The 14,752-nt window shown below is 34.7% G+C and overlaps 1 protein-coding gene across 1 annotated transcript in view; it reads left to right on the plus strand.

Annotated features, from left to right (window-relative positions):
- The window catches only part of LOC149249112 (pentatricopeptide repeat-containing protein At1g20230-like), a 91,848-nt gene extending 78,066 nt beyond the window's left edge, over nucleotides 1-13,782 (plus strand). Inside the window, exon 4 of the mRNA XM_089451962.1 lies at nucleotides 12,304-13,782. Within this exon, the coding sequence (XP_089308088.1) occupies nucleotides 12,304-13,782 (1,479 nt within the window). The remainder of the gene's footprint in view (nucleotides 1-12,303) is intronic.
- The last annotated feature ends 970 nt before the right edge of the window (nucleotides 13,783-14,752 follow it).

The raw sequence follows: 14,752 nt of genomic DNA on the forward strand, positions 1-14,752 counted from the left end.
TGGGTTTCCTGCAAAGCATGAGATCAAACATGATATTCACTTGCAGTAGGATGCTCATTTACCCAACATTGGTATCTAAAGGTTGGCATCCATCAAGATGGAGGAGATAAAGAAACATGTACATGAATTGTTGAACCAAGGGGTCATAAGACCAAGTTCTTCTCCATGCAGCTCACCTATCATGTTGGTGCTGAAAAAGGATTGCACATGGAGGATGTTTGTAGACTATAGGGCACTCAACAAAATAATGGTGAATAATTGATATCCTCTCCCTTGCATTGATGATTGTTTGGATCAATTGAAAAATGCTATCTATTTCAAAAAATGGACTTGCGCAATGGATATCATCAGGTTAGGATTGTAGAACAAGATGTATGTAAGATTGCATTCAAAATGAAATAGGGGTTGTTTGAATGGTTGGTGATGCCATTCGGACTATGCAATGCTCTAGCCACATTCATGAGGGTGATGAATGATATTTTCAGGCCTTTTATTGATGATTTTGTACTTGTGTATCTTGATGACATTTTTTTTTACAGTAGGACATGGGATGATCATGTGTGTTATGTTAAAAAAGTGCTTGATGTTTTGCAAAAAGAAAATTTGTATGTCAAAATGTCGAAATGTGAGTTTGGGAAGACCTCTTTGGTTTACTTAGGTCACATTGTTGGAGATGGAAAATTGAAATAGATCCTTCTAAAATTGATGTGATTTTAAAGTGGCCTAAACCCACCAATGTTATAGAGGCTTGTAGCTTTTTGGTTGCAGTACAATACTAGAGAAGGTTCATTGCCAATTTCTTCGTCATTGCATCCCCCTTACATGCATTGACGAGTGTGAAGCAAACCTTTCAATGGGGAGGAAAGAATCAAAAAGCCTTTGATGCACTGAAAGAGAAGATCGACACTAGTTTTGGCCTTACCTCACCTCCAACAACCTTTCGAGATTGAGACTGATGCTTATGGATACGCCATGGGAGTAGTATTGATGCAGTAGAGGAAACATGTATGTTACCAATCAAAGACATTCTCCCAAAATGTTGTGAACTATCCCACATATGACAAGGAGTTGTATTTCTTGGTTCAAAGCGTGAAGAAGTGGAAGCACTATTTGATCGACAAGGAGACCATCATTCACATAGATCACCAGCCCTTGCAGTACCTTTAGTTGCAGACCAAGCTTCAATAAGCACGTCATTTTAGATGGATGGGATTCCTTCAGAAGTTTCAGTTGGTAATTAAATACAAGAAGTGCACCAGCAACAAAGTGGCAGATATGCTTTCTCACCATCTTATTTCTGCATCTATAGTTTTTCAAAATGCTTCTTTATTTTTTGAAAGTTATGTTGAACAATATGTTGATGATGTTGTTTTTAAGGATATTTATGCAAAGCTGACTCATGGATCATAGGTGGACAATTACCATTTATAGGGAAATATGTTGTATCACCTTGGAAAACTTTGTATCCCCACTAATTAACGAATACATATAATCAGAGAGGCATATACCTCTCTTGTGTCAGGTCATTTTGGTGTAGAGAAAACTTTGTTTCATTTGCAAAGGTTGTGTTATTGGCCTCACAAGAAAAATGTTGTGACTCGATATGTAAAGGGATGTGTGTTGTGTTCAGGTAGAAAACCCACTAATAGAAAATTGGGGCTCTACACACCACTTCCTATTCTGATTCGTCCATGGGAAAGTGTGTCCATGGAGTTTGTAGGTGGTTTGCCTTTGTGCAGGAGAGCTCATGACTATTTGTATGTCAATGTAGACCGATTACGAAAAATGTGTGTATTAATGCCTTGTAAAAAGTAGGTCATTATAGAGCAGATTTCTCATCTCTTCTTCCAAATTTTATGGGCCCACTTTGGGCTTCCCACATCCATTGTGTTTGTTCGAGATTCTCACCTTCTTGGAGAGTTTTGGATGAGTTTGTGGAGAATGATGGACACCAAGTTGAAGAGAAGCACGAAATTTAATATGTAGATCAATGGTAAAATAGAGGTTGTCATCTGCACAGTGATACACTTACTCTAAGGCTATTGTGGAAAGCATCCCAAGTTGTGGGATGAGAAACTTCCTTATGTGCAGCATGCATACAATCGAACAATGTATTCATCCACTCAGAGCTTACCATTCGAGGCATGATTTGGCTATTTGCCAAAGGATACATTAGACATGGTATTTGGGAGAGATGAAGACTCTAGTGGGCAAGATGGCAAGGAAAAAATGCAGAATTTCATCCAACGAATTTAGATGACTCACCAGGTAGTGTAGGAGCAGTTAGAGAAGACTCAAGCTCAATACAAAGCTCGATATGACAAGCACTGATTCGATCACAAATTCCAGGTTGGAAACAAAGTGTGGATCCACATCAGCAAAGATAGGATGAAAAGGGAAGGAAAGAAGTTGCGACCAATCAAATATGGCCCATTCACCATATTGGAGAAGACTGGAGACAACAATTTTCATCTCATTTTGTCAACATACATGCAGATATACTCAATGGTGAACATTGAAAACTTGAAGCTTAATGAGCCTCTGTTGATCATGGACACCAAAGAGGTGGGACAGGTTCCTACAATGGATGAATTTGCACCTAAATACTTGGACAAGCTATTATAAGACATCATTCTCAACAGGAAGACTAGGAATTCATGACAGGGAGACGTGGAGTACCTTCATATTAGCTTCAAAGGAATGCATCCAAGTAAATATCGATGGATGGAAAAGGAGAAAGCGAGGGAGCAATTCCCTCACTTTCCAATTGACTGATAAAGTTTTTGGGGGTCCAAAAGCTCATTAGTGGGGAGGAATGATCTGGGAGGATCCAAAAATAGAAGTGGCCTTGAATATAGCTAAAAAATAAAAGTCATCGGATAGAATTGAAACTAGGACCAAATCGTAGTGCTCATCATCCTGATTCCAACGGTGTGAATGACACTCAAATCCAAGTTCGTATGCTCAAGTTATAAATGGTAAAAGTTCTAGTCAAACTTAGCCAAGTGGCAGTCACTAATGAGGCAACAATTTGGCAAAGTCTCGATGCACAGAATCTAGCGGTCGGAACAGACGAATTTGTTGCCTCTTAAATTTGCCTAATATCCCTTATTTTATAGCAGAATACTTTTAACTATATAGTCCAAATATATAAAAAAATTATATATATCTATATATATATATCTATATATATATATATCTATATATATATATATATATATATATATATATATATATATATATATCTATATATATATATATATATCTATATATATATATATATATATATATATATATCTATATATATATATATAGATATAGATATATATATATATATATATATATCTATATATATATATATATATATATATATCTATATCTATATATATATATATATATATATATATATATATATATATATATATATATATATATATATCTATATATCTATATATATATTTATTTGGGGGGGGGGGGTGTGGGGCACTTCCATTGCCGCAACAGTCTGCAATAGTACAACGTATTGAATGTATTTAAAATTGGGTGGGCGGGCCACCGCTGACGGACCCTCCCAACCCCCGAATCACATTAACCACATACAACCAACCTTGGTGGAATCATAACAAACCATTGCCATATTGTATTAACTGCCATGGTCAATGCTGAAACTGTCATTCTCTACGCATATATCTCACACCAAAAAAAGGGGTTCCATGGGGTTTGTCCCCGGAACCACCCTAACTGCCATGCCTTATCATAGTACCACATACCAACGGGCCAAAAACCCGTTCGTTGAGATTTCCGTTGGGCAAATTATATAAGAACTCAAATCATTTACCTAGCAAACCGGTGGAGAGCGAAGCAGAGTGAAACTCTGAGTAGCCCAGGAGCGGTGGAACCATGAACGAGGGAATCCACATGATGTTGAAAATATTCCTTTAGAGGGCTGAGGTGCCAGTGTCATAATTTGACAAGTTTATAGTCGATTTTGCACATTTTCACGCTAGGAATCCAATTGTGTAGTTCATTTCTACAGTCGAGGTCTCCATTTTAAGGCCATCATCCGCATTGGAGGTATAAGGGTCATTTTTTAAAAGTTTCTTGTAACCGATTTATTTGATGCCACTTAATAAAAGAAGGCCTCCCCACTTTGAGCAAGGCCCAAAGATGTAGCCCACATTGGGTGAACTTTGCAATCAAATCATTTGGGTGCCTTTGATCTCATGATTTCTTTATGATTTCCTCTTCTTTTTCATGTGTTAGGTGACTTGGTTAATGTGCTCTTTTATATGAAATTATGAATGAATCCTTGAAGTTAAATGATATGGATCAAGTTTCAACCTAGTTTCTTGAATCAATGGCCATGATATTCTTCTTCTTCTTATCTTTCCTTTTGTTCTCCAGGTTAAGCTTCGAATGCAACTTCTAAAACTTCTTCTCTATATGACCATCAATGTCATAGTGGTTGTAGTGGTTGCTAGGATCCTTACACTGGTGTCTTGTGACTACCATATATTTATCTTTCCCCCTTTTCCACTTCTTCCTCTCCTCCTTAGAAGTGTCTTGGTGCTCTTTCTACTTTGATCCACTTAACTTCCCTTTCTTCTAGCCTATACACAAGCCTCATCCACTGATTTGGGCTTAGAAAACATCACTTTCTTTCACATATGGTTTTGTAGACCCCCCATATACTTGAGGACCACATCTAGGTTCTTTGGGGAAATACCCATCATTATGACAATATTTCTAAACTCTATGGTGTAGTCTTGTACACTCTTCCCTTGCTTCTACATGAAGTAGTTCCACCAGATCTAATGGTCATCTACATACTTGATAAGATAAAATTGTAACATTATGAGGATTAAATACTTTAGCTTAGTCACTGGGGGATCTCCCTCAACATCAAGGTCTCCTCATGTATTTCCCACTAGGTCAGGGCATGGCCCTCTAATTTCAATTGTGCAAATGAGATATTCTCTTCTTCATCTAAATGATGAACATTGAAATAAAATTTTGATTGCTGCAACTAGTGATTTAGCTTCAGAGGGTAGATCTCACCTTTGCATGGATTGATATCGACCTCACTTCCACTATGACTAGGGACTGTGAATGGTTCATGACACTCAAGTTGGGTTGATTTTTGAAGTCCTTTCTCTGACTCATTCTCTATTTCTTCCCATTTCTTGATCTACCCTCTGATCTAACCTCTATGTTAGAACCCACATCTTCTCCTCAATCTTATTAGTCAAGGCCACCAGGTGGAGATTCATGTTACAGTTTATATCTGTAACTTGTGCTTCCAACTGCAAAAACATATCCTCTATAGGATGACAAGGGTTATTCAGAGATTCATCAACCATGACTGGGGTTTTATGACTTTTAGCTTAGTCAATATAGATCCCCTACAAATCTCCACAATATACCCAAAGAAACCTACTCTAATACCAAAGTGATCCATAAATTGTCATGGATATTCCACTGGACAATTTGTCACAATATATCGAATAAATTATACTTAAAAATCCAAAATATATAGTATGAGGGTCTATTTCTCATTAGATTTATGGATTTGTAAATTATTATTTATTGCATATGCATTCCAATTATAATTATGCAAAAAATAGTGAACAACAAAATAAAAACTCACAAACCACTTTTGACACAAGATATATCCTGGGAACCCCTTTCAGGAGGAAACCAACGAGAAGGTGAGGCCACTTTGCTCTCTTTCTCTAAATAGAAAATGGACATCTGTACAAAGAAGTATGGCTTGTGGATCGTGGACTATTATAGTGCACAAGTCATATCTGTTTTCTTTCTTCCTATCCCTCTTGGCTAATTTTCTTGTCTATAGAACAAAATTCTCTCAAAAGATTGGAACTCCTTTTCCTCCTAGTGGCTTGGTTATAACACATCCTGATAGCCTACTAGTGGTTATGTTTGACTACCTCAACTCTTATATAGAATTACAATATGGACTCTTCTATAGTCTTCTTCATCATAATCATGTGGATAACCCCTTTTCCTTGAGTAATTTGGGCTAACAAGGCATCCTATCAAATTATGGTGGTCAAAACAAGAAGTTCAACTTCTGAGTGACATAAATTTTGCATACAGACATTGATTGAGAAAATTTTTGCGCCATTGGAAAGGTATTATTGTGTCGAATAATAAAACAATATGGAGTGCTAAAGAGGAAAAGTTTTACCCCCCAGAAAATGTTGTTTGATGCCTCAAAATGCTTCCAAAAGGTTTCAGACCCCGATTTGCCAAATTGGGTTCCACTGGTAAAAATGGTCTCGTGGGATGATTCCTCCACTTTTTCCACTATGAAGGTGTTGAGATGGATGAAAAAAATATCATGATCCAATCCATATCAAGGGTTCACTTCAATAATATCTACATTGGTTCACTATAAGGTGTAGATTAGAGAAAGAAGATGCTGAGAAAGGTATGACTGATTTACATGATTGGCCTATGGGTGGATCTTAGGAGACACCACCATGCATAAAGTATTAAAGGTTGGTTATTATTGGTAAAAAAGTCTCAAGTATGTGCATGCATATGTTTGAAAGTTATTTAAATTGGATCAACAAAATAACATGATTGACTATCAACTTAGGTTACTATGAGGATTGACAAATCAAATTTCATGACTATGGAAAAAATAAGATATAGGATTGATGGCATGAAGAGCCTCATGCCATGCCAGTCCATCCACACACCCTCATTTAATATTGTACTCATATGTAAGCATGGGAAAACTTAAAAGCAAAAACAAATATAGTCAGAAAAATAAGAGAGAAGAAAAGAACAATCATATTAAAAAAATATAAAAAAATGAGAACCATACTCGAAAGTGCTAATTGAGAAAAGACAAATAAGAATACCAACATTGGACTTGGAGGAAGCTGAAGAGTTGGGGAAACCTAACCTTCCAATAAACCCCCAAACAAATCCATTTTCTTATATATCAATGCAACACAAACGAGTATTGGTTATTTGGTTGAGATTGAGAGGAATTGTTGCCCAAATTCCCATGTGAAGATTGAGAATGTATGAGAGAGATAGAGGCTAACATACCCTACACATTTGTCAACAAATACAAAAATTGATTGAAACCAATTGAAAGTTGGTTTTCGCATTTGGTTTCCATGGTATACCATGATTTTGTGTGAGTTAAGGAATCTCTTATTTGTATTTGATATGTTTCCAGAAGCTATATTAATGGTTTAGAAACACTTCCCTCACTAAATTTATGTTAATATTCACTAAAAAATTATTTTATCCATTAATACTATATGAACGACAACAATTATGCAATAATATCTATCAATTCAATGGACAATTTGAGATCAATAGCTATCATGGGATGGATGTTGCAATTAATTATCTAATTTTCTAAAAATGAGGCTTTGAATATGTTGGCATATAAATCCATATTGCACACAATGCCTAAGAGATCAATTAAGGCCATATACTACATCTTGTGTGTCTAGGTTGCGTGTAACACATTTCTTTTCCTTGGGGCCACACATAGGATATACATGCCATGCATAGTTCGAGAAGGAGATAACTCTCTTCCACATCCCTTGTGATTGGTTAATGGGCATTTTCATGGTTTCTTTCGATGGTTGGTTGAGTGTGGGACTATTGTCATCAAAATAATTTTCCAATAGAACTATCAATTATTAATTTCTTCCTTCCTCCTATTGTTAAGGCATATTGTTCTTCAATGCATTTGGGTCATATCATGATTCAACATATTTTGGCATTTTTTTTAATTGTCTCATTCCAAGTATTTATGAATTCATCTCTCTCTCTCTCTCTTTCTCACACACACACATATTAATGTGATTAGTGTTTAAGTTGATTGAAAGTTTGAATATATGCACATGATATTTAGAAGTGAGCCTATCCCAAAACAAAATGAATGGAGTTATATAAACGTTTGCAATTGTTTATTTAAGGATTGAGAATATCCCTATGATACTTGGAGGTGGGGTCATCTCAAAGAAAATGAATGGTCATTGAGAAAAGGTTTTCATGTTGATGGTTATCATTGTAACTTAAGGATAGTGGAATAAGTTAATCCTTGATTTATTGCATTCAAATTAGTTTGGTACATGCACATGAGCCTAAACCTTTGGCTGAGTTGTTTTCATCCAAATTGTCTATATCTAAGTATTGAAAGAACATCTAGGAAGTAAGGGAGTTTATAAACTTAGGATTTTTTGTTGGTAAAATGGATAGGCTATAAGCCTATCATTTATAAACCAAAAGGTATAACATTTTTCAAACATGTGTAAGGAAAGAGAAGGTTGTAGTGCCTTTACAACCCATTGTCATCAAAAAATATTCTAAACAATGGGTCTTTGATGTGATAGGATGAATCAAATTATATTCCTCTAAATGACATAAGTACATGCTAAGGTTTATTGGTTACTTCTTTTATTTGTCATAAGAAATTTCTTTAAATAATGTGAATGATATGATGATGTTTCAGTTTCTAGAACAAAAATTCATTACCAAAGTCAGTGCTTATTTTATTTTAGTATTTGAGAATTCCTAGAATTTAGAATCCCTAGATTTCATTGATTGTGTTAGAGAAGGTACTTATTTTTTATCACTCACATAACTATTATCTCTTTGGGAATAGTGTTGTAGAATCCATGTGTAAGGGAGAAGAACTATAAATAACATGATGGTTGAAAACTGATATAATGGATTCTTTGATGCATTCAAATCAAAATGAAAAAGTATTATATTCTAACATCATTTTGCCGTATTTGCAACTCATGTAGGAAGAAAATAGTGATGGTTTTTCAACCATCTAAAATAGACATGACATTCTATTGAAAATTGAGAGGATATAAACAAAGAAAGGGCAAAGTATGCCACTCATTAGAACGTCGTTAATGACTATATCCTAAAAAATACCCAATCCCCCACAACAAATTATTTTTCACTATGATGCTGATCTACTTGTTGTTTCATCCTATTATGTGCTATAACCAAGTTGTCCTGCAATAGTTTGAGAACCTCCTGTTGGTGCTCTATGTGGTCCTCCATTATTTGAGGATTCACTTTCCCTTCCAAGGGTGATGTGATTAAAGTTCCAAAAATGGGTACAATTTTGATGAATTATGGAAAGATGTGTTGTACCACCATTGTGCTAAGGAAAACCACTTGACCCATTGTGTTTGTTTATTAGACATAAAACAATGAAGATATCTTTTTGGAAATTTATTCATAATATTAGTTTTCCCATCAAATTGAGTATGGTAAGAGTTATTGTGAATCTATTAAGTACCCAAACAAGAAGTTTATTTAGTCCAAAATGTTTCCAATGAATATTGGATTGCTATCACTTACAATAATCTTGGGGATTCTATGTAGGTTATGAATTGTTTCCATTAGTGTTGTTTCTACTATACTTGCTTTAAAACGATGAGAAAGAGACTAAAAATGAGCATACTTTGTGAATAAATTCACTATTACCATAATGATGTTTTTACTTTTCAACTTGAGTAGATCTGTAATAAAATCCATTAAATCTAAATCTTGACTTGGTATGGCTAATGGTTTTAGGAGACCTTGAGTCTTTATTGTCTCTCTCTTATTTTATCAACATATAACACATTCAACTACAAAATTTTGAACATTAGTTTTAAAACCTTCTTGGAAAAATCCTTCTTGAACCTATGGTAATTTTTTAAGAACTATAAATGTCCTCCTATAAGAGAAGTGTGCAATTCTGAAAAGGACCTTCTATTTGAGTTGGGTATTTTTACATAAATAGATATGATCATGATACCACATAAAAACATTTTTTCACACAATTTTATCTAATACACTTTGGTTTGTTATAGTTGTTCATTAATTTTTCTTACCTTTTGATCTTTCTTCCATTCTATCTTTGCTTTTTCCACCCAATCAAATTGTGGAATGGAAATAGCATGCAATAAATTTCTAGTGTTTTTTTCTTTCCTTGAAAGTCTGAATGCCACAATATTTTTTTTCCTTTTATTGTAGATAATTTCAAATTCATACCCCGATGTCTTTATGACCGACTTTTGTTGCTTTTGTGAACATAATCATTGTTCCAAGACATACTTTACGCTGTTATGACCTCTTTTTACATTGAACACTTGTTTGAGAGTAATATGAGGGCTAGTTAGAAACCCTAACTTATGTAGGATATATGTCAAAAACTATAGAAAAACAACACTTGAAATTTTAATCAAAATTAGTTTGTTATGTATCCACTAGTTTTTGAAAATTTCTTAGTATGTAACTTCACTAGGAAAAATTATAGCGAAAATTCTCTAATTACTTGTTTGAGACTAATTTAAGGACTAGTAAAAGAACACTCCCATAGGCCATACCTTAGAAATTATAGTGGACCAAATCCTAATATTTTTATCACAAATATTTTGATAGGTCTCCTCAGGATCTTGAAAATTTCATAGTTTGAAACTTCACCAAAAAAATTATGGTTGTTTTTACCAAGAACACATGTTTATGACTACTTTTAGAAATAGTCATAAACCCTAATTTCTATGGGCTATTGCTTAAAAATAGCAGTGAATCAAATTTGAAAATTTTACCACATATAATTCTCTATTTCTCCTTAGGCTCCCAATTTTTTTACTGTTTGAAACATCCTAGGAAAAATTTATAGTGGAAACATCCTTAGAATTTTATTTCTATGCTTGGAAAGCATTAAACTAAGTTTGTCAAAATCACCATAGTTTTGTTGAATTAAAAGGTCAAGAAGGTTGGTGGTGTGACAAATATTTTAAAGATAGATATAATGTGAATATAAGCTAAACAATCTAAGAGAAAATGCTTTTCATCTTCAACCCTACTAACATCACAAAAGTGATAGACTCTTTCAACTCATGGTGTTTTGGGAATTGACCATTGCCCAATTTCATTATGGAGCTCATGGTATTTTGTTCTTATTTTAACAATGCTTATATTCTTCTTTACATTAGCTAGGATAGATGTATTTTGGATTTTGAGATTTGTTTTCATTACCTCTTTATAATAACTTAATTTCCCTTTTTCCTTTAACTCTTTATCAGCCCACAATTCCACCTCCTTAAAATAATAACTTATAATTACAAAACAACAACCACATCCATAAATTTTTAGCCACATGCTCTTTCATATAAATAATAAATAAATATAAACTTAAATAAAATAAGAAAAAATGGTATTGCATAGAAATGCAAAGTAATTAATAAACCTAGAAAAATATAAAAATCATTTTCAATAAAATTGTTATTACTATTTCCTTAAATTTTGAACTAATTTTCAAATCACTCAAATCAACTAATTAACTTAAAATAAATGCATACATGATGAATTATAATTTATAATTTATCTAATAAAATAAAATTAAAAACATAAAAATTTCTAACTTAGTATTAAAAACATAAAATTTTCTAACTTAATATAGTATTAAAAGCATAAATTTTTTTAATTTAATATAGTAGATATATTGTAATGTTTTGTTTAACATTTTAGGATTCTAATTATAGATATTCTTAACCCATGAATTTTTACCATAATATTTTTCTCTAATATAACTTATTTAAAAATTAATAATTAAACCAATTTAAATTTATATTAACTCTAAATATAACAAATATAAAAATCAAAACAAAATTTAATACTTCATAAATCTTGAATTAAAATAAATCTATACTAGTTTATACTAATTTATAACTTTGTATTATGCCAAGACTTTTCATTCTCATGAGACTAATGATGTCAGCTTAGTTCATTCGATTTACCATAACTCCATACTCTCACGAACTTTGAAATTCCCAAAAAGGATGAAATCCATGGAAGAACTATTGCCAGAGAGCTGCTCGTAGGGAAAACCATATATGTGCCAGTGATCTCCATTAAGTTTTGGATTCTCTATGAACAACTCGTGGAAAAGTAAATCGCCCAAAAATTCTTTCTTGCTGTTAAATAATCAGCTTTGTACTAGAGGACTCCATTAAAATTTAGGTTTTCTATGTTCAAATCAAAACCTTTTTAGTGGAAAGCTTGTAATTTGAACAATGGGAGTCTGCTACTCTTCTCTTTTTATTAAAAATGTTGCTTTATAGAGGGAGTAAATTTTCAAATCATATCTTCAAAACATCTGTCAAAACACTCCAGCTCCATGTTAACGCTGAAGCATCAACTGAGTCACCGCTGTTGTTCCTAAAAAAAATCCCTTCAAACATACATCAAATTTGCCAGCTTCATGACGGCTATGTCTCATACGCTTTGGAGCTGCAGGGTTGTGTTCACGGGAAATCCCTGACAGATGGTAAGAGAATCCATGCCAACATAATTAAAAATGGAATAGAGTTTAATCGTTTTTTAGAAACGAAACTAGTGATTATGTACACTAAATGTGTTAGTCCGGATGACGCACGCCAAGTATTTAACAAAATGCAAGAGCCAAATTTGGTTTCATGGACTTCTATGATCGGAGGATATGCCAGACATGGACGCAGTGTAGAAGCCCTCGGGCTTTTTTATGAAATGCAATCGTCAAGCTTACAGCCTGATAATTTCCTAATTCCTCTTATTCTCAAAGCGTGTGCCAATTTGGGAGCTCTGCAACAGGGCAAACTGATTCATAATCGTGTTATAATGAACGATTTGGAATCGAATGTATTTGTAGGAAGCGCGCTCGTAGACATGTATGCCAAATGCAGGTGTACAGACTCCGCACGACAAATGTTTGACAAAATGTCTGAAAAGAATCTGGTTACATGGAATGCAATGATTGCGGGTTATTCACAAAACGGGCATGGAGAAGAAGCCCTGAGACTTTTTCGCCAAATGGAATCGTCGGGTTTGATACCCAATGTGACTTCGTGGAATTCAATGATATCTGGCTATGCACAGAGAGGACATGAGTATGAAGCTTTGGTACTTTTGCGAGAAATGCGAGCGACAGGGGAAAAACCCAATTTCGTAACTATGTTGTCTGTGCTTCCTGCATTTGCCAACATAGGCGCGCTGGAAAAGATTAAAGAAATCCATGGTTATATAATTAGGAGCGGTTTCGAGTCGCATGTTTCTGTGGGAAGTGCAGTTGTAGATATGTACTGTAAATGCGGGAGTGTCATGGATGCACGCCAAATGTTTGATAAAATGTTGGAAAGAGATGTGGTCTCATGGAGTTCAATGATTCAAGGGTATGCAATGCATGGTCATGCTGAAGATGCCCTTGGACTTTTTAACCAAATGCAAGAGGCAGGTGCAAAGCCAGACTACATTACCTTTGTTGGTGTCCTTACGGCTTGTAGCCATGCAGGTCTGATTGATGAAGGCAGGCAATACATAGATCAAATGAGTAGGGATTATGGAATCAAACCTCGTGTGGAGCACTATTCGTGCTTGGTTGATTGTCTGGGTCGAGCAGGACGTCTCAATGAAGCATACGATCTAATCAACAAGATGCCAGTGAAACCTAATGTTGCTGTGTGGGGTGCCTTGCTCAATGCTTGTAGAATTCATTGTAATATAGATCTAGGAGAGGTTGTGGCAGAATGGCTTTTTGTTTTGGAACCGGAAAATGCGGGAAATTTTGTGCTGTTGTCAAATATCTATTCTGCAGCTGGCAGATGGGATGATGTGTCAAAAGTGAGGAAAAGAATGAGAGATAGTGGGGTGCAAAAGACTCCAGGATCCAGTTGGATTGAATTGAAGAATCATGTGCATGAATTTGTTTCCGGAGATAGAAAAGCAGCAGGATACAGCTAAATGCTATGTAAACGTTGCAGAGCCTGGCTACGAAGCTGAAGAAAATGCTCAGGTGAGATCTTGTAGAAAAATCTTTCTACTAGTTTTGGTAAGTAATAACCTTATTCTGTCTAATTCTGGTAATTGATAACCTTACCTTTCACCTGACTCGCAGCTCGCTGAGATGAGCTTGCCTGCTTGAGCTAAAAGCCTTTTGCCTAGAGTAAGATCAGGCCGTCACATGCCAGATGAGAGTTTTGAGCAGCCTGATATATCATTGGAACATGATTAGTTTGTTCTCTACAGTGAGTGTGAGAAGGTATCCCTTCACTACATTATCTTTAACAACATTTGTGAGGTTTCAAGATTCTTGATTGAGATTTCTTTGAAGCCATCCCCTTTGGATATGGATCCTTTACCAAAACACCAAATCTGGGTTGTTTGGCAAAGTACTCACTGGAGTGTTAAGCAAGGTACCCACTGCAAAACAAACAAAGCTTCCATTTTTGCCATTTGAATGATGGCTTTTGTTCTCTAACGAGTAGCTGGTGCTAATCAAAACGAACAGCTCCTTAGCTGGTGCTACTCAAAAGAACGACACCTTAGCACCATTTTGGTTCTTAGAGATCAGGTATTGAATTTGTTTGCCATTGAATTAGTTTTTCAAAATATAAGGTGTTTTAACTGCGAGAATTAACTTGTAGATATGATGTTTATGGCTGAATATAATATTCAATGAGATTATTATTATTATTATTATCCAATTTTAAGGTCACGGCCAAGTCAAACAACACATTATAAGATAACGTAATAACATGGTATCCTAATTTCTTTGGTTTGACATGTGGGATGACCGAGGGGACCAGAGTCATCAGGCACCAGATGTGCATAAGAAAATCTTATTTTCAACACTTTTATTTATCTCTGTTATTCTTTATAGCATGGGCATGGAACACCCCTTCAAGACTTGGAATAACATTGAGCAAATACA

This window comes from Pinus tabuliformis, chromosome 7 (genome assembly GCF_031772625.1).
Source record: "Pinus tabuliformis cultivar Carrire ecotype Pingquan chromosome 7, CPIR1, whole genome shotgun sequence".
Taxonomy (NCBI): Eukaryota; Viridiplantae; Streptophyta; class Pinopsida; order Pinales; family Pinaceae; genus Pinus; species Pinus tabuliformis.